Source organism: Xenopus laevis, chromosome 4L (genome assembly GCF_017654675.1).
Source record: "Xenopus laevis strain J_2021 chromosome 4L, Xenopus_laevis_v10.1, whole genome shotgun sequence".
Taxonomy (NCBI): Eukaryota; Metazoa; Chordata; class Amphibia; order Anura; family Pipidae; genus Xenopus; species Xenopus laevis.
The window spans coordinates 131,532,249-131,554,364 of record NC_054377.1 but is presented as its reverse complement, the minus strand read 5'-3'; the positions used below and the strand labels follow the sequence as shown (position 1 = coordinate 131,554,364).

The 22,116-nt window shown below is 44.1% G+C and overlaps 1 protein-coding gene across 8 annotated transcripts in view; it reads left to right on the top strand.

The window, feature by feature from the left end:
- The window catches only part of tmcc1.L (transmembrane and coiled-coil domain family 1 L homeolog), a 119,024-nt gene extending 98,296 nt beyond the window's left edge, over positions 1-20,728 (top strand). For 5 of the 8 annotated variants that reach the window (XM_018256608.2, XM_018256609.2, XM_018256612.2 and 2 more), the window contains 4 exons: positions 12,349-12,609; positions 14,914-15,611; positions 17,759-17,894; positions 18,915-20,728. In XM_018256608.2, coding sequence (XP_018112097.1) covers positions 12,349-12,609; positions 14,914-15,611; positions 17,759-17,894; positions 18,915-19,229 — 1,410 coding nt within the window. In that variant the 3' untranslated portion in view covers positions 19,230-20,728. 8 annotated transcript variants of the gene reach the window in all.
- The last annotated feature ends 1,388 nt before the right edge of the window (positions 20,729-22,116 follow it).

The window sequence follows — 22,116 nt, the reverse complement described above, 5'->3', positions numbered from 1 at the left end:
TAACTCGCCCTTTACTATTTACTGAGAAGCCCCAGCTAATTAAGGTGCACCTCTAGCCTATATTTCTCATTAGTGTGCTAAAAGCTTGTGGTGCATTTAAAGAGATTATTTTCTTGGGAAACTGTGTTCACTAATGTGCAACTAAGTAGTAAAGACATTTTTACTTACCCTTTACCCATCCTTATGAAGCAAGCAGAGGGGGAGACTTTAAGCCTCAGTTTATTGCAGTTCACCTGGAAAATAATCCTGGTACTAAAGGCTGAATGGCAGCTTAGGGCAATTTTAGGCTACAGTTTCATACCTCCCAACATTTTGGAAGTAAAAAGAGGGACACATTTTTTTTCCGCACGTAGCGCAGCAAATTTTTGACCACACCCCTTTCTGTGGCCACACCCCCTAATTACCATGTTTGTTTTACAAATTTTGGCAGGTTATGAAAGTTTGAAAATATTTCTCCTTATCTAAACTGTGTTTTTGTGTCTCAATTATTACAAAGTATCTTATTTGCACATGTTAGTTAGGGCTCTCTGCTAAAAGCCAATTAAGGGAGAAACTTTGTTTCTTTTTCTGGCTGTTCAGTGCAGAGAAAAGAGGGACTTTCCAGTAAAAATGAGGGACTGCGGGTTGAGCTGTCAAAAGAGGGACTGTCCCTCCGAAAAAGGGACAGTTGGGAGGTATGCAGTTTGTTGGTATAACCCACACTGTCCACCTGCTGGAGGCACATATTTGCCCTTCTTGGCAGGGGTGTAACTACAGAGCAAGCAGACCCTATGGCCCCATGAGGCCCTAATTAATGAACAATTTCAACATATACAGGTAAAACGGGACAACCTCTGGATATGTTGGGGGCCCTAAAATGAATTTGCTGTGGGGCCTAGTAACATCTAGTTACACCACTACTTGAGTGCTTTATAATGAATATTTGCCTGATGCCATATACAGGCAAAATACACATTTGAAAGTTTTTGAGCCAAATTGGGCAAAGATCAGAAAACTCCAGTGCCAGCAGGAAAAGTACAGGGTAAAGCTTATAAAATAAATGAAAGGGAAAGTTGCTTGTAGTGCTGCATGTTGCACAAAGTACTTTCAATAGCAAATAACCTTTGTACTGTCGGGTTTTACATACATATATACCCTTTTACATACATATATACCCTTTAACCTTCAGAAGTTCCTAGTGTAAAATATATTTATGATCCCTTTCTCGTGTTTTTTTAAACATAGGAAAGGAACACTTATCTAGGTTAATGTAACATAAAAGAGCATTTTGTGGTATTCACGGAGCAGAAATATTTATATTTTACTTTTTCATTAGCTTCAGGAAGCTCTATACAGGTAGGAAACCTGGGGTTTTCCAGATAATGGATATTTCTGTAAACTGGATCTTAGTTTGGATCAAGTACAAGCTACTGTTTTATTATTACAGAGAAAAAGGAAATCATTTTTAAATTTGGATTATTTGGATAAAGTGGAGTCTATGGGAGATGGTGTTTCCGTAACGTGGAGCTTTCTGGATAACAGGTTTCTGAGAAAGGGATCCCATACCAGTACTTGGCACTGGGTCAGGTAGAAGCACTGAGAGCATCTAATATATATTTTCACAGGAATTCATACTGGCAGATACAGTAGATGGGTTTAAGAAACAGTTGAATTTACCTTTAGCAAGTTATAAATTACAAGGCTTATGGTGTTAATTTTCAGTCCTATGATCATTTCAGAGCCGCTAAGGATTTAAGTTTCTATTTGTCCTCACTTTGAGGTGTTAGTTTAGGTGCTGAATACATTCCTTCTGATTTAGGTCACGTCTGTATTTCGGAGAGCAGTTGTTTTATGTTTGGCCAAGGGCTTGTCACTGATTTACCCCTAAACTGGAATTTGGTTGTTGCAACAATGTATACCCACCCCCCAAAACTGATTTTTTGAGAATCTAAGAAAAGTGTTGAGGGTTAATTACTCTAGTAACCAAAGCATGCATTTATTTGACGAAGAGACTGGAATATGAATAGGAGAGGCCTGAACATAAAGATGATAATAATAATAATTAAAAAATAGCAATAACAATACATTTGTAGCCTAAGGGTTGGGGCAGACGGGCAGATTCGGGGAGCTTTAGTCGCCTCTTCTCCCCAAACTGCCTTCCGCTTGCTTGAATGAAGAATCACCTGCACTAATGCACTCGCAGTGTTTCGATTTCCAAAGTCGCCCGAAGTTGCCTCATGTGGAAACCTTGGGCAACTTCAGAAATCGAAGGGCCGCGAGTGCATCAGCTCAGGTGATTCTTCATTTAAGCAGGCGGAAGGCAGTTCGGGGAGATTGTTGCCCCTCAGAAGAGGCGATTAGTCGCCAGGCGACTAAATCTCCCCGAATCTGCCCGTCCGCCCCAACCCTTACAGAGCATTTGGGTCAGTGATCCCCATTTGAAAGCTGGAAAATGTCAGAAAAAGATGGAAAATAATTTTAAAAAACTATAAAAAAAAATGACCAGTTGTAAGGTTGCTTAGAATTGGTATTTCTATAACATACTAAAAGTTAAATGAAAGATTAAACCACCCTTTAAAGAGTTTACTATTATATTGAATATAACACACTTCTGCCAGTTGTTGTTCCTGGAAAAGTTTGTTGGTTTTTTCTGGGACTTTTAGTTCAGCAACAGTTGGAAGTGGAAAGTTGGAAAGCCCCAGCTTGAGATCCCTCCCTCCTGAATCAAAAGGTGTGTGTGTACATTTGAGTAATTGGCCCTCCGTTGAAGGTAGTCCTGGATAAGAGACAAGTACTTTATATCTGAGGGTTTACAAAACAGGAGTTAAATGTACAATTGCATAGCAACCCATGACTACAGGTGACTGATTAAAGGTTAATGTTGATTGGTTACTGTTCCGCCAGCCAGCCGCATCAGTGGATTCCCCTCTACATCATCTTCTTTGAATTTACCAAAAAATCCCCATGTTTACAAGTGATGTAAGGGCCCGTCAGCAGTCTATTCCTGGCATGGGGAACTCTTTGGTTTCATTTTTGAAAGTAGACATGAATAATAGATTCTGTACCTGTATAACGATGGAGAGGCCAAATGGTCAAAGTAAAGTGTTTTAGGGCAATTTATATGGACATGGTAATGGTATTTAGCAAAGCCGGCAGAGCTTCTTACTCTTAGGGTAGCTGGGACTATTAGATTGTAAGCTTCACTGCAGTAGGGATCAATGTGAATGATTAGAAGAATCTCTGTAAAGCAGTCCTTAATATCCCGGCACTATATACCCCAGCTAAAATGATAATCCATAGGGAGCAGTTTTTTCCACTGCAAATGAAATCCTTATAACAGAATGTATATGTTTGCATTGCTGTCACTGTGTGATTTGCTTTGGTTTAGTTATTATCTGTCCCAGCCTGCCAGGCAATACTCTCTCCTTATCTTTGGGCCCTAATGTAAACAATGAAACACCTGAGTAGCCAGCTGAAGCCTGTTTATAGAGAGTGCTGCCATAAAACATGTCCAGACTGCTGCAATCTCACCCAGAGGAAGTAGGTGTGAGACGGGAGTTTACCCAATATAAACTCCCTATGGCTGCACACTGTGGCGCCTAATGACAATTCTAATGAAATACAAATCCCATAATACTTAGCCAGCATATAGTTAAAACTACTACTTTTCATGTGACATCTGGTTCAAATGTAGCTGCGGGTGTATTTGTTTCTTCTCTCTTTCTAGTCACGTTAGTTTATTTTCAGTATAAAATTCTAAGGTTGTGTCTTGTTTGCACAACCAGAGGCAACATCCCTGCTTTCCACTCAATATAAGCTTATAAAATAAGTGTCTCTGTATTCCATTTATTGAGGGTGAGACGGGGTGAAAGGTACGAGGCCTGATGTTAGTTACTAACATTTTTCCCAGTGTCCATATTATAGATCAGTGTTTGTCCCGGAGTCTGTATTAGTGATCAGTGTGCGTCCCGGTGTCTGTGCTAGTGAGCAGTGTGTGTTCTGGTGTGTGTATTAGTGAACAGTGTGTGTCTGTGTTGGTGATCAATGTGTGTGCGGTGTCTGTATTAGTGAGCATTGTGTGTGCCCTGTATTAGTGAGTAGTGTGTGTCTGGTGTCGGTATAAGTGAACAATGTGTGTCCCTTGTCTGTATTAGTGAACAGCGTGTGTTCTGGTGTGTGTATTAGTGAGCAGTGTGTGTATTAGTGAGCAGTGTGTGTCCCAATGTCTGTATTAGTGAGTAGTGTGTATCCGGTGTCTGTATTAGTGAGCAGTGTGTATCCGGTGTCTGTATTAGTGAGCAGTGTGTATCCGGTGTCTGTATTATTGAGCAGTGTGTGTCCCCCAATGTCTGTATTAGTGAGCCGTGTGTCTGTATTACTGAACAGTGTGTGTCTGTGTTGGTGATCAGTGTGTGCCCCATGTCTGTGTTAGTGAGCAGTGTGTGTCCGGTGTGTGTCCCTTGTCTGTATTAGTGAACAGCGTGTGTTCTGGTATGTGTATTAGTGAGCAGTGTGTGTATTAGTGAGCAGTGTGTGTATTAGTGAGCAGTGTGTGTCCCATGTGAACAGTGTGTGTGTGCGGCCGGTGTCTGTATTAGTGAGCAGTGTGTGTCCGGTGTCTATATTAGTGATCAGTGTGTGTCCCTATATGTGTATTATATGTGTATTAATGACCAGTATGTGACCTGTGCTCCTTTTTTTGCTTTAAAGTTAACTTTTTAATTTTTAGTAATTGTTCAATTGCTATTTTTTTGTTGTTTTCTTTTGCCTCTTTCAAGCTGTCAGATAGGGGGTCACTGACCCCAGCAGCCAAAAAAACGATTGTTCTGCGAGGCTACAATTTTATCCTTATTGTTACTTTTTATTTCTGTTCTTTTAATTCAGGCCTCTCCCATTCATCTTCCAGCATTCCATTCAAACCGCTGCCTGGTTAAATAATTCAGAAACTGTTAAAAATAAAAAAAAAAACAATGGCAGGTAGTCTTAGGAATGTCTACATCATAAAGTTAATGTAAAGGTGAGCTGCCCCATTAAAGATCGACATACTCTGGCTGAAGAACTGAGCTGGCTGCTGATTTGCCCATGCACGTGGCCATTCTGAAGGCTTATATCACCACTCCTCCTCTTTTTAGTGTTACCAGGGCCGGATTTAGATAGTGCGCGCCCCCTAGGCCCACTGCTCTTTGTCGCCCCTGTCCCCTTTATTTGTGCAAATTTTCATCATCTGGACTGGAGCAATGGGGATTGGCGCACGGGACATTTAAAAAATGATTGTATCTCCAGCACATCCCCAGTGTTTTTGAACCAATGTGGGTGTGGTTGGGCCGCATGCCGCCCCCTAAAATCCTGCCACCTTAGGCCTGGGCCTAGGTGCCCTTTCCACAAATCCGGGCCTGAGTGTTACCGTTCCTTTAAGCAGAGCTGCCCTTCTGAACTACTGTAAGGCTGACATTTCTTGGTGTATGATATCCCTTTTATTGTAATTTCAGCCATGAATATACAGTGTATTGAGCTGCAGTTGCCCATTGCTTTACTATAGCACATTGGAAAGTGCAAAGGTGGCATGTGACGGTACATGAGTCGGACTGAGCTGTGTCAGACTGGAAGCGGTGTGTGTCCTGACTCCCAGGATGTTATTACAGGATAACTTGTTTGCCTTTGGCTCTGAAGCGTGAGCTGGTAGGGCGAGGCCCCAAACACTTCCGTGAGTCTTTCTTACTGGGAGCCCTCGACCCTCCTCCCTGTCATTGTTGTGATGCCGTGAACATGAGCTGTCTCACTATCACTTGGATGAGGTCATGAGAATGCAGGTTTCTTTTAACCCTCTCCCTGCCAGGCCAGTTTCTGTCTCCTTTGTGTCCCTTTCCTGCCCTGGGCAGTGGGAGGTACAGATCAGAAGTCTGTGTAGATCTGGAAAGGAAAGATTTATTTCCCCTTTTCTGGGGGTTGTTGCAAAACAAGTGAAAGAACTTTAGACTTATTCAGTGTTTTCACCTAAACGAATATCCGGCGGTGAGTATGTGGGGCTGGCTTCTAATAACCGTAACTGTTTAAATGCCACAAAGATGCTACGGTGCCTATAGGGCTCCTAGGCAAGTGCTCCTCTTGAGTGTACAGCAGTGATTCCACAATATGTATGGGATTATATTGAAACCATAATCCCCTGGCAACTTTTGGGCAGTTTGTGCTAAATCAGGACTGTCCACCTGGAGACCCATATAGCCTATGGCTCCATAGACAGCTTTGTATGATATCATCTGGGCCTAGGGTTGCCACCTTTTTTGGAAAAAAATACCTATATATATTTAGATTTTTTTCCCTATTAATAACATTGGGGTCAAGTATAATTTTTACTGATCAGGTAAGTAAAATACTGGCCAGGTGGTAACCCTATCTGGGCCACATACATGATGCATACCTCCCAACATTTTGGAAATAAAAAGAGGGACAAAAAAAAGTAATTTTTGTTGACCTCGCCCATTTTTGTGGCCACACCCTCTAATTACCATGTCCATTTTACAAAATTTGGCAGGTTATGAAAGTTTGAACATATTTCTGTTATATTCAGTTATTACAGTTTTGCTAATGAAGGTCAACTTTTAGCATGTTTTAGAGAGTGATATTCAATTTGCAGTTGGTTTTCATTTTTTATTTTTCGTGGTTTTTGAGTTAATTAGCTTTTTAATCAGCAGCAGCTCTCCAGTTTGCAATTTCCATTGTGCACAATGAAAAGAAGTTCTTCCACCCCACATGTCATATCCACAAACTTTGCTGTTCAAAGAAAGACAAATACTGCATTAAAAGGTTTTATTTGCCTTCTACATGTTAATATATATGATAAAAGGCCATATGCCCTGAAACGTTGCTGTAATGCCCTAAATTAAAGTCCTGCGCAGAACCAATTTCTTTAACCCGAACCCGACCCGCAACCCGCATACTTATCTGCTTGGACCCCTGACCCGCAAGTACCTTATCCGCAACCCGATCCGCAAACCAGTGACCATCAAGAAACAGGAAGTGCTGTCGTAAACCGGAAGTTACATCATTAGAAGTAGGCGTGATCAGGGGGAAAAAAAGGAGTAAAACTCACTATTGAGAAGACCCGCGACCAGAGCCGTGACCTGCAAACCCGGAGAACCACCGACCCACTTCTATACCCGCTCCCAAAACTTCTACTTGCATCCCGCAGGGTACTGCATGTTTTTACGGGTAACCTGACCCGCTGCAGGACTCTACCCTAAGTGCAATAAAGGCATTTTAATTGAATTTATTCCATGGTGCTATTCCAGCTTGTAGGGCTGGTACAAAATGTGCTTGAAGAATATTCTTTCACTGAGTACTAATAGTATTCTGCATACACGCCTCTGCAGGTTGTAGCTGAACTACAGCTCCCAGCATCCTAACAGAAACACTGGGGCCTTGGCTGAGTCGTAGTTGAAGAACAGCTGGATGTCGGTCTTTATTGGCAAGCTCTGGAGTGTATTATCAGGCCACGGCTGAAGCACACTCCGAAGGGCTTATCAGGGAGAAAAATGCTGAAAGAAGTGGGTTTGCACAAAAGGGCAGACTGTCAGGCATCGGTGATCCACAGGCCACACTAAAATAAACTCTTCAAGAAATCCCAAGCAGAGGGGTCAGTGCTGATTAAACTTTCACCCACTTCTGATATAAGAGCCTTCCCCAGAGCCTTGTAATATAAACCCCCAGCAATGTGCCTTATCCTCCCTACTCACTGTACAGCGAAGGGGATTAGAACCCCCACAAGAACTATTTGTTTCACTCCAGTAGCCCCAGGACGTGGCCTCCTTTCTGTAATGGCATTATACCCTCTGAATGGACACATTGCTTGGGACCCGGTCACCCGACACATTGTGTAACGGGATTAAACCTGAAATCGCAGGAACTGTACTCCCTTCACAATGTATAATAGGATTGGAGCCCAGACAAAAATATGTTGATTCCTGTACCCCAGGAACACAAAGACCCCATAGAAAGAAATGGCTTGTCCCAGGTGCCCTCTGCTCAGCCACATAAGTACCAGAAGCATTGCTGGGATTTACTATAAGCATCTCAGTTGGGGAGGAACACTGTGGGGCTGTCTCATTAGTGGTCAGGGGGCTAGGAGGCAACTTTGGGTGACTATGGAAAACGCATCGCCGCATGTGCTTTAGCGCAGGCGACTTTTCATTATAGCGGAAAGCTCTTTCTGAAAGCACATGACCAGGCAAATTGACCTGAGATGGTGCCTACACACCAATATTACAACTAAAAGAAAAAACTTGCTGTTTCAGGAATGACATTTTATATTGTAGAGTGAATTATTTGCAGTGTAAACACTGTAATTTAGAAATAAAAACATCATAAATATCATGACCGAATCCCTTTAAAAATACTGTTGGATCCATTTGTTGATGCGGCCCTTACTCCGATTGCCTGTATTCATCATTCGGCCCTAGGGCCCAGGATTGGATCAGCCTGATATCACCCACTCAAGATGGGCATACTGGGCTGCTCGTTTGGCAACCTCTCCATGTATGGCCACCTTTACCCAGACACCGTAATCAGGAACCTTCCTCTTCTGGTCTGCGATTTAGGACTTGAACTTGCAAACCCAACCCAGACAGATATGTTGCACCCATACTGTAGGTCTTTAAGAAAACAAAGTTAAGTTTATGCCCCATCAAGAATGTTTACTGTAAACGCAAGGTGAATTATAATGTGCTTAAATGTCTCAACGTTCCTTTTATGCACAATAGTCATTTGGGGGAACCTTCTGTTGGGCAGACTTCTGTACTGAGGGTTTGTTAGGCCCAGTACTGGATGATGCCAAACGAGCGGATCTCTCTCCGATATGCCCACCTTGAGGTGGGCAATATCGGCTGATCCGATCGTGGGCCCTAGGGCCCAACGATCAGATCCTAACGAATGGGAATGGCCGGTCGGATCTAGGGACCACATCAACGAACAGATGCGTCCGCGATCCAACGGGATTTTTTGTCTCGATCAGGGAAGCCCGTTGGTGGGCCCCATACACGGGCCAATAAGCTGCCGACTCGGTCTGTCGGCATCTTTTATCGGCCCGTGTATGGCCACCTTAACCTTGCAATTTAAGGATATATTCAGCCTGTGTGTGTTTCCAAACTGTTCTGAGTACCTTGGTCCCAGCTTAAAGGGAGTCCAACAAGATCACCGTAGAGAGGAGGAACAAGTAAACCAAACCAAACACCGGAGGGGTAGGTCCATTTACATGTGCCAAGTCCAATATGAACTTATTCACTCCAGAACCATCAGACAGGTTTGTTGCCTTCTGAGAAACCAAACTGCCCATACAGTGTATGTGAATGCACCTTAGATTGCAAACTCTGCTGCACAGGGGCTGCTGAGAAACATGTCAGCTTCATATAAAAAAGGGTAAATAATATCAGTATGTATAGTAGACTAGCCCTTTATGTGAATGTGATTTTATACTGCTTTTATCTAAGGGTAATTATATTTAGTGCATGTTAGAGGCAGGCTGTCTCTTGTAATTATTTTTCTCTCACAAACCTCTCATTGTGTCATCTGGGTTATTTAATTAGTCAGATACCAATTAAAAATAATCATATATGTATTTTATAAACTGTTTAGTCTGTGACAAGCTTATTAACCAATCACGTTGGTTCTGTGAATATTTCTAGGTGTTGCTGTGCCATTAGCATACACCAAGGATGTGAATTAGAACCAGACAGCACACTCCCTTTGGCAGTGAAGGGGTTAGGGCAGCACTTCCCATGCTTTGCTCCGCCCACAGAGGCGGGACCAGGGACTCATTCCCTGACTGACAGTTTCAGGTGGTGAGATACCTCGGCAGTGGCTGAGGAGCAGCTGAGAGGCATGCAGGAGGTGAGAGAAAATAGACATGCACTGGGAGCAAATACTGAGGCTACGCAAGCAGGAGGTGAGAGATCGGGGACATTTGTTCCATAGGGATAGAGGTCATGTTGTCTGTGTGGCAGTTGCAGCTGTGTATTTTGTGTGCCGAGGAATCTGGGCTGCATGTGTGCCCTGAAAGAGGATTAGTCTTGTTAACAGGACAAGGGGTTCCTGGACTGCACCCGGGGTCAGTATCAAGCTGCCAACTGAACCCCTGCAGCTCCTCAGTGCCAGGTGTATGACATAGGCTGCACTGACTGAGTGCCTCATGGACAGCTTTGATTTTTATATATTTATAGTGCTGCACATAGGATATTATACACATTCAGAGAGACCAAGCGCATGTGGGTCAGTCCAGGTATTGCCAAAGGAGGGCACAGCATAGCAGGGCAAGCAAAGCCTTAAAATGAGCATATGTGTGTGTGTGCAAGATAAGTATCGAATCCTGTAGATAGAGAGGCTGATACTGCTGCTTATTACACCCTTCGCTTCATTGCAAAGTATTGGCCCCTGCTAGACAAACTTCAAACTTTGACCCTGATTTTACGTCAGTGTGCGGCATGTGCAGAATAATCCATAGATGCCTAGATACCCTGCTCTATGCCTGACCCACTTGCTTGCGTACAGGAAAGGTCCCACAGGCTTGCACTCTTTCATACAGTATATTCTGCCCTATGAGAAGTCCTGTGACTCCTTTAGGGATTTATTAGGGGGGACCTTGTGCTAGAATTAGTGGTTTGTGAGCAGCATGTTGATCATTACTCCCTTTGAGGGTTGCTCACAGTGTCCTCAGGCTTTTAGTTTGTGGCTTGGAGGCACAAAGACAGAAGAGCTGACGCTCAGCTTACATCTCTTCCCTCCTATCCAGCATTTTGGGTTCCCCTACAGTTTGGGAAGCGATGGTTCTGGGCCACAAACTAAAGATCCTTGTCTGTAATGCAGAAATGATACCCATCTGACCAGTAAATCTACTACTTCGATGCATAGAAACTCCGGAACTGCATTTGTTACAGTAGTAACCGCCCTGCTATACATAAATGCCTTTATTGTAAGCACTAATTGCTCTCTGCATTCTGTTCTGCCCATGTATAAATGATGTTCTGTGATCCACCCCTTATAAACTGCCACTGGAATCAATGAGAAAGTGTAATGAGCATTGGGAAGGGGAGACTAAGCAAAAGCACATGACCCGTCAGAGACCCAGATCCCTCTGTTACTGGGACAGGGGCTTCACACAGGGGCTCCTCTGGCCACTAAGAATGGCTCTTTGTTTGTAGGGAAGGAAGGCCCTCTAATCCCTCATGCAAACTCCTGACCACTGACCAACATAGGGATTTACGGATTACACAGGATGGGGAACTGTGACAAGAAAATCTTATCCCCTCCCTAAAGCAATAATTGTGCTGTCTGTTAAACACGGCGGATTAACCCTGTCTCTGCTGTGCTAGCGTAGACGACTCAACAGCAGGGCTGCCAAGGCTGCTATGAACTCGAATAGCCCCAGATATCTATTTCCAGCAGCTGGGTGTTTCGTTCTTAAATGCATCCTCGCCTTGGTTTTGTTTTCCCATAAGCGCTGCCTGATTGCAGTTGGCCTTCATTATATCGGTTCCAAGAGACTTCTGATTACTTCTACTGAGTTTTACACAGTTTAGGAAGAGGGGTGGTCTGCATTGCTTTGTTTTGATTTGAACATGTTTTTTTTTCAAAATGAATCAGTTAATAGTGCTGCCCCAGCAGACTTCTGCACTGAAATCCATTTTTCAAAAGAGCAAACTGATTTTTTTTATATTTAATTTTGAAATCTGACATGGGGCTAGACATATTGTCAGTTTCCCAGCTGCCCCCAGTCATGTGTAGGGTTGCCACAAAAATACCGGCCTTTCTATATATTTATCTTTTTTTCCATATTAATAACATTAGGATCAACCGGTAAAATACCGGCCAGGTGGCAACCCTAGTCGTGTGGCTTGTACTCTGATAAACTTCAGTCACTCTTTACTGCTGTACTGCAAGTTGGAGTGATATCACCCCCTCCCTTCCCCTCCAGCAGCCTAACAGAACACTGGGAAGGTAACGAGATAGCACCTCCTTAACACAAGATAACAGCTGCCTGGTAGATCTAAGAACAGCACTCAATAGTAAAATCCAGGTCCCACCTCAACCCCATTCAGTTACATTGAGTAGGAGAAACAACAGCCTGCCAGAAAGCAGTTCCATCCTAAAGTGCTGGCTCTTTCTGAAAGCACATGACCAGGCAAAATGACCTGAGATGCACCTTCACACGAATATTACAAATAAAGAAAAATACACTTGCTGGTTCAGGGATTACATTTTATATTGTAGAGTGAATTATTTGCAGTGTAAACAGTGTAATTTAGGAATAAAAACTACACCATAAAAATCATGACACAATCCCTTCCTAATCATGGCTGTCTTTTTTTTTCTCTCCCACAGCTCGACCGGCTGGAAGGGGGCAACCTCTCGCAGGCGTCCAGCATGGTGTCCTCGGGTGCAGATGGAATGCTCGGCACTGACGCGGTTGACGGAACGCCAGATCCGCAGAGAACCAAAGCGGCCATCCTGCAGCTGCAGCAGAAGATCCTCAAACTGACAGAGCAAATCAAAATTGAGCAGACGGCGAGAGATGACAACGTAGCGGAGTACCTTAAGCTGGCAAACAACGCTGACAGGCAGCAGGGGGCCCGCATCAAGCAGGTGAGAACAGCAGGCAGTTAGTAATTTTTTGGTTAATAAAGGGGACATAAACCTTCCCTAAAACTTAAAGGGGAACGTAAAAACATAACTTGAGCTTTTTGAAAAGTAAACATAATTTTAAGCAAGTTTGCAATATATATATATCAATTAAAAAATATGCAGACTTTTCATGATTTTTAATGGTTTGGAACAGTTCCCTAAGCCCAGCCCCCTGCTCTCCTGCTGATTCTGACTACTTTGCTGAGCTGGCTGACTACTGTTACTTTGTATTAACAGTCAGATGTCCTCAGCCTGCATCCTCCAAACCCCACAATTCCCTGCACACGTGATTCAATAAGGAAAGGATCATCACAGTGCAATGCATTGTGGGTTATGTAGTTCCTGCATGCTGTGGAGAAGTTGTTACAAATTTGTGTTTAGTCCCTCCTTCCCTGCCAGGATTTCAAATGATGCAGAAAGAGAACTGTGATGGGTCTATTAGGGGTTTCTGTGTTATGTGGGCCTCTTTATCAAATTTTGGTTTGGAAGCCGGAACTAGAACTAGAAATACTAATTTGTTTAGTATCCATAGAATGGACAAAGCACAACTGTAAACAGACTATGAGTAAGTGTATATCGGCACAGAAAACACGTCATGCTTGTTGGTTTATATGAATAAAGTGTGTTTTCTATGGGTACCTGGAATGCTAGACATTTACTTCTGATTCTCCCTAGGGGGGTCTTCTTATGGGCTGTGGCTGCTGCTGGAGAGCTGGGGAAAAGGAATATCCAGCAGTGTTGCTTTAAGAACCCATCCCTAATGTTGCTGAACTACATTTTCCTAAATGCTTTACCACTTCGTATCCCCCTTTAAAGGGGAAGATCAACTTACAATTAATATGTAGTATGATATGGCATCATTTTTTCTCACTCCCTGTTTTTGGGTGGTTGGGTGACGTGACAAGACAGAGATGGAATTGTTATGTGGGAGTGTGAGGAGCTAGGCAAGGACGGGCAGGTGTTGTTGAGGAAGGAGGAGCATGTCCACAGTTAGCAGGGAGAGCAGACAGTTTTTTTTATATTTAAATTCAAAATCTGACATGGGGCTAGACAAGTTGTCAGTTTCCCAGCTGCCCCCAGTCATATGACTTGTGCTCTGATAAACATCAGTCAGTCTTTACTGCTGTACTGCAAGTTGGAGTGATATCACCCTCCTCCCTTCCCCCCCCCCCCAGCAGCCTAACAACAGAACAATGGGAAGGTAACGAGATAGCAGCTCTCTAACACAAGATAACAGCTGCCTGGTAGATATAAAACAGCACTCAATAGTAAAATCCAGGTCGCACTGCGACACATTCAGTTACATTGAGTAGGAGAAACAACAGCCTGCCAGAAAGCAGTTCCATCCTAAAGTGCTGGCTCTTTCTGAAAGCACATGACCAGACAAAATGACCTGAGATGGAGCCTTCACACCAAGATTACAACTAAAAAAATTACACTTACTGGTTCAGGAATGAAATTTTATACTGTAGAGTGAATTATTTGCAGTGTAAACAGTTTAATTTAAAAATTAAAACATCATCATAAAAATCATAACAGAATCACTTTAATCCTAGAGTACTGTACATGCTAAAGAGTTGTGGGAGTTGTAGTTCTATAGGATCTGGGGATTTGAGGTTAAAAGACAGGGCTTAAGTCATAGCATTATTTACATGTGTGCACAGTTCTCTCTTTATTATACATGGGCCATTAGTGGTACCTGGGCCGACTTTACTTTCTGGGCATGTAGCTGGGCAGCATCTTCTCTACTGCGACCATAATTTATATATGTGTGTGGGTATATAAAGAATAGTTGAGTTAGGTTGGTTTTGGGTCAATGCAGATCAACAATCTGACATGATTGCTTCCACCTGTAATACTTATGTGCTCATCCCCTTTGGACTTTGTATCCACTTGTTGTCATGTCCATTGCTCCTCCACATTGCAGATGGCGCCCAGATTTCTCCTGCCTGGCATAATTACATTGGTCTCCTGACCTGTCTGAAAAAAACTTGTCCAGCACTTCAAAATGAAGGCACCTATGACTGTTTTTGTAACACGAAATGCATAAGGCTGTACACGTGGACATAACCTTTTTGAAATTGTCTGATGGAAGAATGCCTTGATTTTGAATGCCGCTCCACAAGTTTTTTCGGTCTATCCGCTCCCCGTGCTGAGGGCTCAGCGTGGTTCTCTCTTCCTCTATGTGGTGCGTTATCTTTTACTTGTTTGAGACCCTTGATTCATTCATCCTACTCCTGACCCCTCTGACTTTTCCTTGTTCAGGTTTTTGAGAAGAAGAACCAGAAGTCCTCACAGAACATTCTGCATCTCCAGAAGAAGCTCGAGCATTATCACCGCAAACTGCGTGAGGTGGAGCAGAATGGCATTGCACGGCAGCCCAAGGATGTGCTCCGGGACATGCACCAGGGGCTAAAGGATGTGGGGGCGCGAGTAACCGGATTCAGCGAGGGGGTGGTGGGCAGTGTCAGGGGAGGGTTGTCCAGCTTTTCACAGGCTACTCATTCTGCTGCCGGTGCAGTGGTGTCCAAGCCCAGAGAAATCGCCTCTCTGCTGCGCAACCGCTTTGGAAGCAGTGACAACATCTCATCCCTGGATGATCCTTCACTTCTCTCCACTCCACAAGGGGAAGATTTTGTTCCTGGAAAGGGTTTGGGGACCCTAAATATGCTCCAGGCTAGTCCCAAATACGGCAGCGAGGAGGACTGTTCCAGTGCAACCTCAGGATCTTTCGGAGCAAACAGCACCAGTGGGGGGCAAGGCGGGGGAGGAGGCGGGGCAGGCAGCTCACGGACAAACACCTTGGATAGACAGGCACTGACAGGCTTCCATGTTGTATTACAAGAAATCCAGGAAATTCGGGAAGCCCAGGGCCAGCTAGAAGAGTCTTTGGAAGGGCTGAAGAGCCAGTACCAGAGAGATTATTCCTACATCCTACAGTCCCTACAGGAAGAGAGGTTCAGGTAAGTGACTGCAGGTAGATGACAAAGGGGAACTGGAAGAAGAATTTTTGCAATTTATGAGGGGTGACTGACTTACTGCATATGAGCTCCCTAAGGGTAGGACTACACGGACATTTTTGGTGTGAACCGACGCGCTACGACAACGCCTGCAACAAGTTGCATGCAACGGAAATAGGTAAGAGATAGAAATGTCGGATGAAGTCGCAACATTGATCTGACGAGACACAACTGTCGGATGCAGGTGCGGCGTCTGCACCCGACAGTCGTGTTGCGTCGGATCAACGCTGCGACTTCATCGACACTATCTCTTAACTTATTTCTTTTGCATGCGACTTGTCGCAGCGCGCCAGTTCGCACCAAATACATCCATGTAGTCCTACCCTAAGGGTGAAGACACACTGAGCTACTAGTAGCAGCTACTTGTCCCTAGTACAAAAATAGTTACAATACTTAAAATTTTCGCTGTGGGGGTCATTTATAAAGAGTGGCAAATTTGCACCTGGTCAGTAACCCATGGCAACTAATCCGATGATTGCATTCACTGTTCAACCAGCAGCTGGTCTAAATTCCCCAAACTGTCTTGCCCTGCCTTCCTGCCCGCTAGAATGTAATTCAGCAGTGGGATGGCACTCGGAGCAATTCGTTTTTCAAAGTCGCCTGATGCAACTTCGCCATCCCACAGGTGATTTACATTCTAGCCAGCAGGGGAAGGCAGTTCGGGGAGATTAGTTGCCCCGAAGAAGAGGAGATTTGTTGCCGGGCGACTTTTCTCCCCAAATCTGACCATGTGTCTTTGCCCTAAAAGGATAAGTAATAGTCCCATGGAGCTCATCAATGTCGAGTAGCCTTTATGGGATATCAGGAGTGAAATCCAGGTGTCTTTTTGCCACCCCCTGCACTTCCTACAGCCATTTCAACATTTTATTGGGCATTGGTACAGGGCATGGGACTATATGTATATGTGTTAGTGTGTGAATATGATTGCAGCTGTTGTGTAACAACATGGGGGTGTTCTCGGCTGTAGTTGAACATCAGCAGGAGAGCAATAAGTTGGCTGTTCCTACTGAAATGCATTGTATTTATGGATTTTAATAATATGATAATATAATTAAACTTGGCCTTGAATGGCTTGAGATGAGTAAATGTACAAACAGGTCTGTCAGGCTTCTTGCCCCTGCTTGTTGCTTGTGAGGTAAGTGACATAGCTCTTCAGCTATTAGTGAACTACAGCTCCTAATATCCTCACCCTCGGGCTCACCCAATGTGATCTGATGAGCTCAAGTATGGGAAACTCTACCCTCATGTGGTTCATACCTGTATATTGGTGCTGCCTGCAGTTGCTCTTGAAGTTGTTGTGGGCAGGTGATATCTCCTGTAATTAAGTCCTGCATAAATATTTTAATTATCTAAACTGGGACAGCTCAAGCTCAGAGAATGTTGTAGGAGGAAGTCCTTGTCCAAGTTACATGAGGCTGGCACTCCCTCTACTGATTCAATAGGGGAACTACAGCATTTTGTAACTGCCTTGTCACAGGGATTCCCCAGATAACTTAACAAGTGCAGTCAGGTCGCAACTATAGCAGCAATGGGCACTGAAAGTATATTTTTAAATAGAAACACATCCATAAAGGGATGGGGTATAGCCACACATGCACAGAGGAATGGCTATATTGTAGCATGCAGGAGTAAGTATGGAGTATAGTTACACATAGGCAGGGGAAAGGATATATTGTATGCACTGGCATATAGCTATAAACACAATACTTTTACAGTAAGTAACTCCTATCGGTGATCAAAATAAAGAAAATATTGCTAAAATATGGCCTGTATGCCTGTATACAGTGTTGTTGTGCTCAATACAAAGCAGAATCAACCTTTTTTGGTGTTGGGGGTGTTTTTTGGATGATCTGGAAGTGGTAGAGGTTGTTGAACACTAAAATTGCATTTTGTTAAATGAGTATTGCAGGGATTCTGGGGAAACATGTAAGATGTGGTCTACACATTGTCTCTTAGTATGTAGAGCATGATATGTTACAAGTATAAATAATGAGCACACAGATGCACATATCAACATGCAGGTTCTTCTAAAAGTGACCCGTTTTTTGTCTTTCTTATTCACACTAAATCAGTCCCTCTGTATAATCCAGGTGTGAGCGACTAGAAGAACAGCTTAATGATCTGACGGAGCTGCACCAGAACGAGATACTCAATCTGAAGCAGGAGCTTGCCAGCATGGAGGAGAAGATTGCCTATCAGTCGTACGAAAGGGCAAGAGATATTCAGGTGAGACAGGGGTTCCCAAACTGTGGGCTGCCCACCCCTGGGGAGCTAGGAGCAGTTTCAACCTGAAATACAGTTAGGGTAACAACTGAAATAAATGGCTAGTTCTCTTCTAGATGCACCTATAAGCCCAGTTTGCAGGTCAGTTGGGGTGGGAATTGGGGTCCTAGATAATCTTTGAACTATGGCAGATTGACTAATATTTTCCTATATCTGTACCCATTTAATGGGCTAGTGGGGACCTCACCAAAGGTTGGACCTTCAAATGGGGCCTGACTAAAGGTTGTACCTTCAAGTGGGGCCTGACTAAGAGTTGGACCTTCAAGTGGGGCCTGACTAAAGGTTGGACCTTCAAGTGGGGCCTGACTAAAGGTTGGACCTTCAAGTGGGGCCTGACTAAAGGTTGGACCTTCAAGTGGGGCCTGACTAAAGGTTGGACCTTCAAGTGGGGCCTGACTAAAGGTTGGACCTTCAAGTGGGGCCTGACTAAAGGTTGGACCTTCAAGTGGGGCCTGACTAAAGGTTGGACCTTCAAGTGGGGCCTGACTAAAGGTTGGACCTTCAAGTGGGGCCTAACTAAAAGTTCAAGTGGGGCATCATCAAAGCATGGCCCTTCAACGTGGAGCCTGATTAGGGGCTAGAACTGTTAAAAAGAGTCTGATGACCACTGTTCCAAGCACTTGTGTAATGAATGTACTAATAGACTAGACCAGTGATCCCCAACCAGTAGCTTGTGAGCAACATGTTGCTCTCCAACCCCTTGGATGTTGCTCTCAGTGTCCTCAAAGCAGGAGCTTATTTTTGAATTACAGGCTTGGTAGCAAGTTTAAATTGCATAAAAACTAAGTATAGTGTCAAGTAGAGCCTCTTGTAGGCCGACAGTCCACATAGGGGCTACCAAGTGGCCAATCACAGCCCTTATTTGGCACCCAAGGGACTTTTTCATGCTTGTGTTGCTCCCCAACTCTTTTTACATTTGAATGTGGCTTCACCTGACAGCACTTTGTTTCTTCTTCTCTACAGGAAGCTCTGGAGGCCTGCCAGACACGAATCTCCAAGATGGAGCTCCAGCAGCAGCAACAGCAGGTGGTTCAGCTGGAGGGTCTAGAAAATGCCACTGCCAGAAACCTGCTGGGCAAACTGATCAACATCCTCTTAGCTCTTATGGCAGTCGTGCTTGTCTTTGTGTCTACTGTGGCCAACTGCGTGGTCCCTTTACTGAAGACGCGTGGCCGGACGTTTGGAACTCTGCTCCTGGTTCTGGTGGCTGCTATTCTCTGGAAACACTGGGATTCTTTCTCTGGGCACCTGGAACAACTACTGTCCCCTCCAAGATAACTGGACTGGCACTGCAATGAACTATGAAACCACATGGGAGTCCAGACCGAGGGGCCTTTAGGTCTCCTGCAGAAATAGGCATCTTTTTGGCACCACAGGGGACAGCAGTTCCTCTGATTTCAGGAGTGTCCAAGACTTTATATTAGTTTGGGTACTGCCTATTCAACCCCTCCCCATGCCTTACAATCTTAAGCAAGGAGGGATGCGGCAAGCACCTTATGGCACTCCACCCCTATAGCTGTAATATTGAGCCCTCCCCTGGGGAGATCAGATGCATAGGGGTACGCAAAGAGGGGGGGTGCCAGAGTGCATTGTTTACATTGTATGGAAGGATTTTGGAGACTTAATATGTGTTGTTATTGGGCTTCTCCCCCTACTGAAGGACTGCTGCTGCTGCTGCAACACAGATTTCTCCCCAAAATGTGTTTAGGATTTCATCTACTCTTAAACCCTGAAATCCTCCCTCCCTTCTAGGAATTCCACCTCCCCAGCCCCACAATTGTGCCTTCAGGATTTGTACCCAGAGTCCACTGTAAGTGCAGTGTTGCATGCTGGGATTCCGTCAGAGCCTAAACATCAAACAGGACACGTTTGTGGCAATAAGGCACTTTCCGACCTGCTCCTCTAACCCACTGAAGATCTACTCTTCCAAGTGCCTTATTGCTTCCGTTCTTTGGGGAGGGATCATCTCAGTCCTTTTTTATGGGGGGAGGGGTTGTTTTTGGGGTTTTTTTTAGATTGGGTTGAGATGAATGGGTTAAAGGGCAATGTAACTGCCTTTACACTGAAACTCTGGACTACTACCGTTTTTCCACAGCCTCTACCTTTGTACCTATTTATCTGCTGTATGGGGGCCTATGACAGAGCCTTGCATTTGTTACAGCCGCACATTCCTTACTATGATCAATGGTCCTATAACTTCACCCCTTTGCTGCGTGAGGGATCCCATTTGAAGCCAATGAGGTTCTCTTCGTCAGGAAAGGCACTCAGAGAAACAGAGGGTGGGGAGATCACTGCACTTCCTCGTTGGGTCTTAAAGGAGTCACTCCAATATCTCTGCAGCTTAAAGCCTTAATGGCATCACCGTTCTACCCTCACCCCACCCTAGGGTAATTAAATGATTAATTAGAAAGCGCAGTATTTCTCATCACTTAGAAAAAAGGTTGGGGTTTTTTTAAGATTTTTTTTTTTATAAGTAGCAATTTACTCTTTACCTGCCCGGGGGGGCGCACATCACATGTCCAGGCGTCTCCGGCAGGAAAGGGCGTTGATTTGGGCGCACTTTGAAAAGTCTGCTTGTGCTGCTGAAATCCACGCGGGAGGATATTTGTGGATATTTGGGAAGCAGCACTCGTTTGGTACAGTGTCCTTACTGTAAGTGTTTCCTCCGGCCTGCGCTGCCGGGAGGTTTGTTATATCTTGTTTAATATTTTAATTAATATTATTTGGAGTGAAAGGAGAGGGCTGGTTGAATAAAAACAGTCATGTTTTTAGACAAATGTTCTGTTTTCATGTGTGTGCGTGCGCATAAACGCCATCTTTAACTGGAGTTATCCATCGGACTGGGTTTTGTAGTTCTGCAGAAGCGTATGGCTTGCAGATGCAGCAGAGCGGGTTCAGATATGGGACCTGTTACCCAGAATGTTCGGGACCTGGCGATTTCCAGATAACGGATCTTTCCGTAATTTGAATCTTCATACCTAAAGGTGGCCATAGATGCAAAGATCCGCTCGTTTGGCAACATCGCCAAACAAGCGGACCTTTTCCCGATATGCCATTAACAAACATGGGGTAATCGATTACGATGTGCCATGGGCTCCGGCGGGATCGGTCGGGTCAAAATCAAACATGACCGATCGACCAAACGACCGATCTCCGCCGGACGAAAAATGTCGGCACACGATCCGAAAATCGTACAGATCGAGGACCGACATTTTTCGTCAGGCGGAGATCGGTCGTTTGGTCGATCGGTAGGATCTGTGTGTCTATTACCACCATTAGGGTAGGACTACACGGACGTTTTCGGCGCGATCTGACGCGCTGCGACAAATTGCATGCGACGGAATTAAGGTAAGCGAATGCATTGTGAGATGAGGTCGCAGCAGACGCTGCATTCACTTTCCTTATTTCCATCGCATGCGATTTGTCGCAGGCGTTTTGTTGGATCCTGCCCTTAAAAGGGTTGTTCACCTGTGAATTAACTTTTAGTATGATGTAGAGAGTGATATTCTGAGACAATTTGCAATTGGTTTTCATATATTTATTATTTGTGGTTTTTTTAGTTATTTAGCTTTTTCTACAATAGTTCTCTAATTTGCAGTTCCAGCAGTCTGGTTGCTAGGGTTCAAATTACCCTAGAGACTGGAATATGAATAGAAGAGGCCTGAATAGAAAGATGAGTGATAAAAAGTAGCAATAACAATACATTTGTAGCCTTACAGAGCATTTGTTTTTTAGATGGGGTCAGTGACCCCCATTTAAAAGCTGGAAAGAGTCAAGAAGAAGGCAAATAATTTAAAAAGTATAAAAAAGAAATAATGAAGCATAATTGAAAAAGTTGTTTAGAATTGGCCATTCTATAACATACTGAAATTTAACTTAAAGGAGAACTAAACCCTAAAAACGAATATGGCTAGAAATACCATATTTTTTATACTGGCTGCACCAGCCGAAAGTTTCAGCTTGTCAATAGCAGCAATGATTGTCACAGGGGGTCACCATCTTGGAAAGTGTCTGTGACACTCACATGCTCAGTGGGTTCTGAGCAGCTGTTGAGAAGCTAAGCTTAGGGGTCGTCGCTAATTATCCAGCAGAAAATGAGCTTCCCCTGTAATATAAGCTGATGCTACAGGGCTGATTATTAAATTCTGATGCTATTTGCACTGGT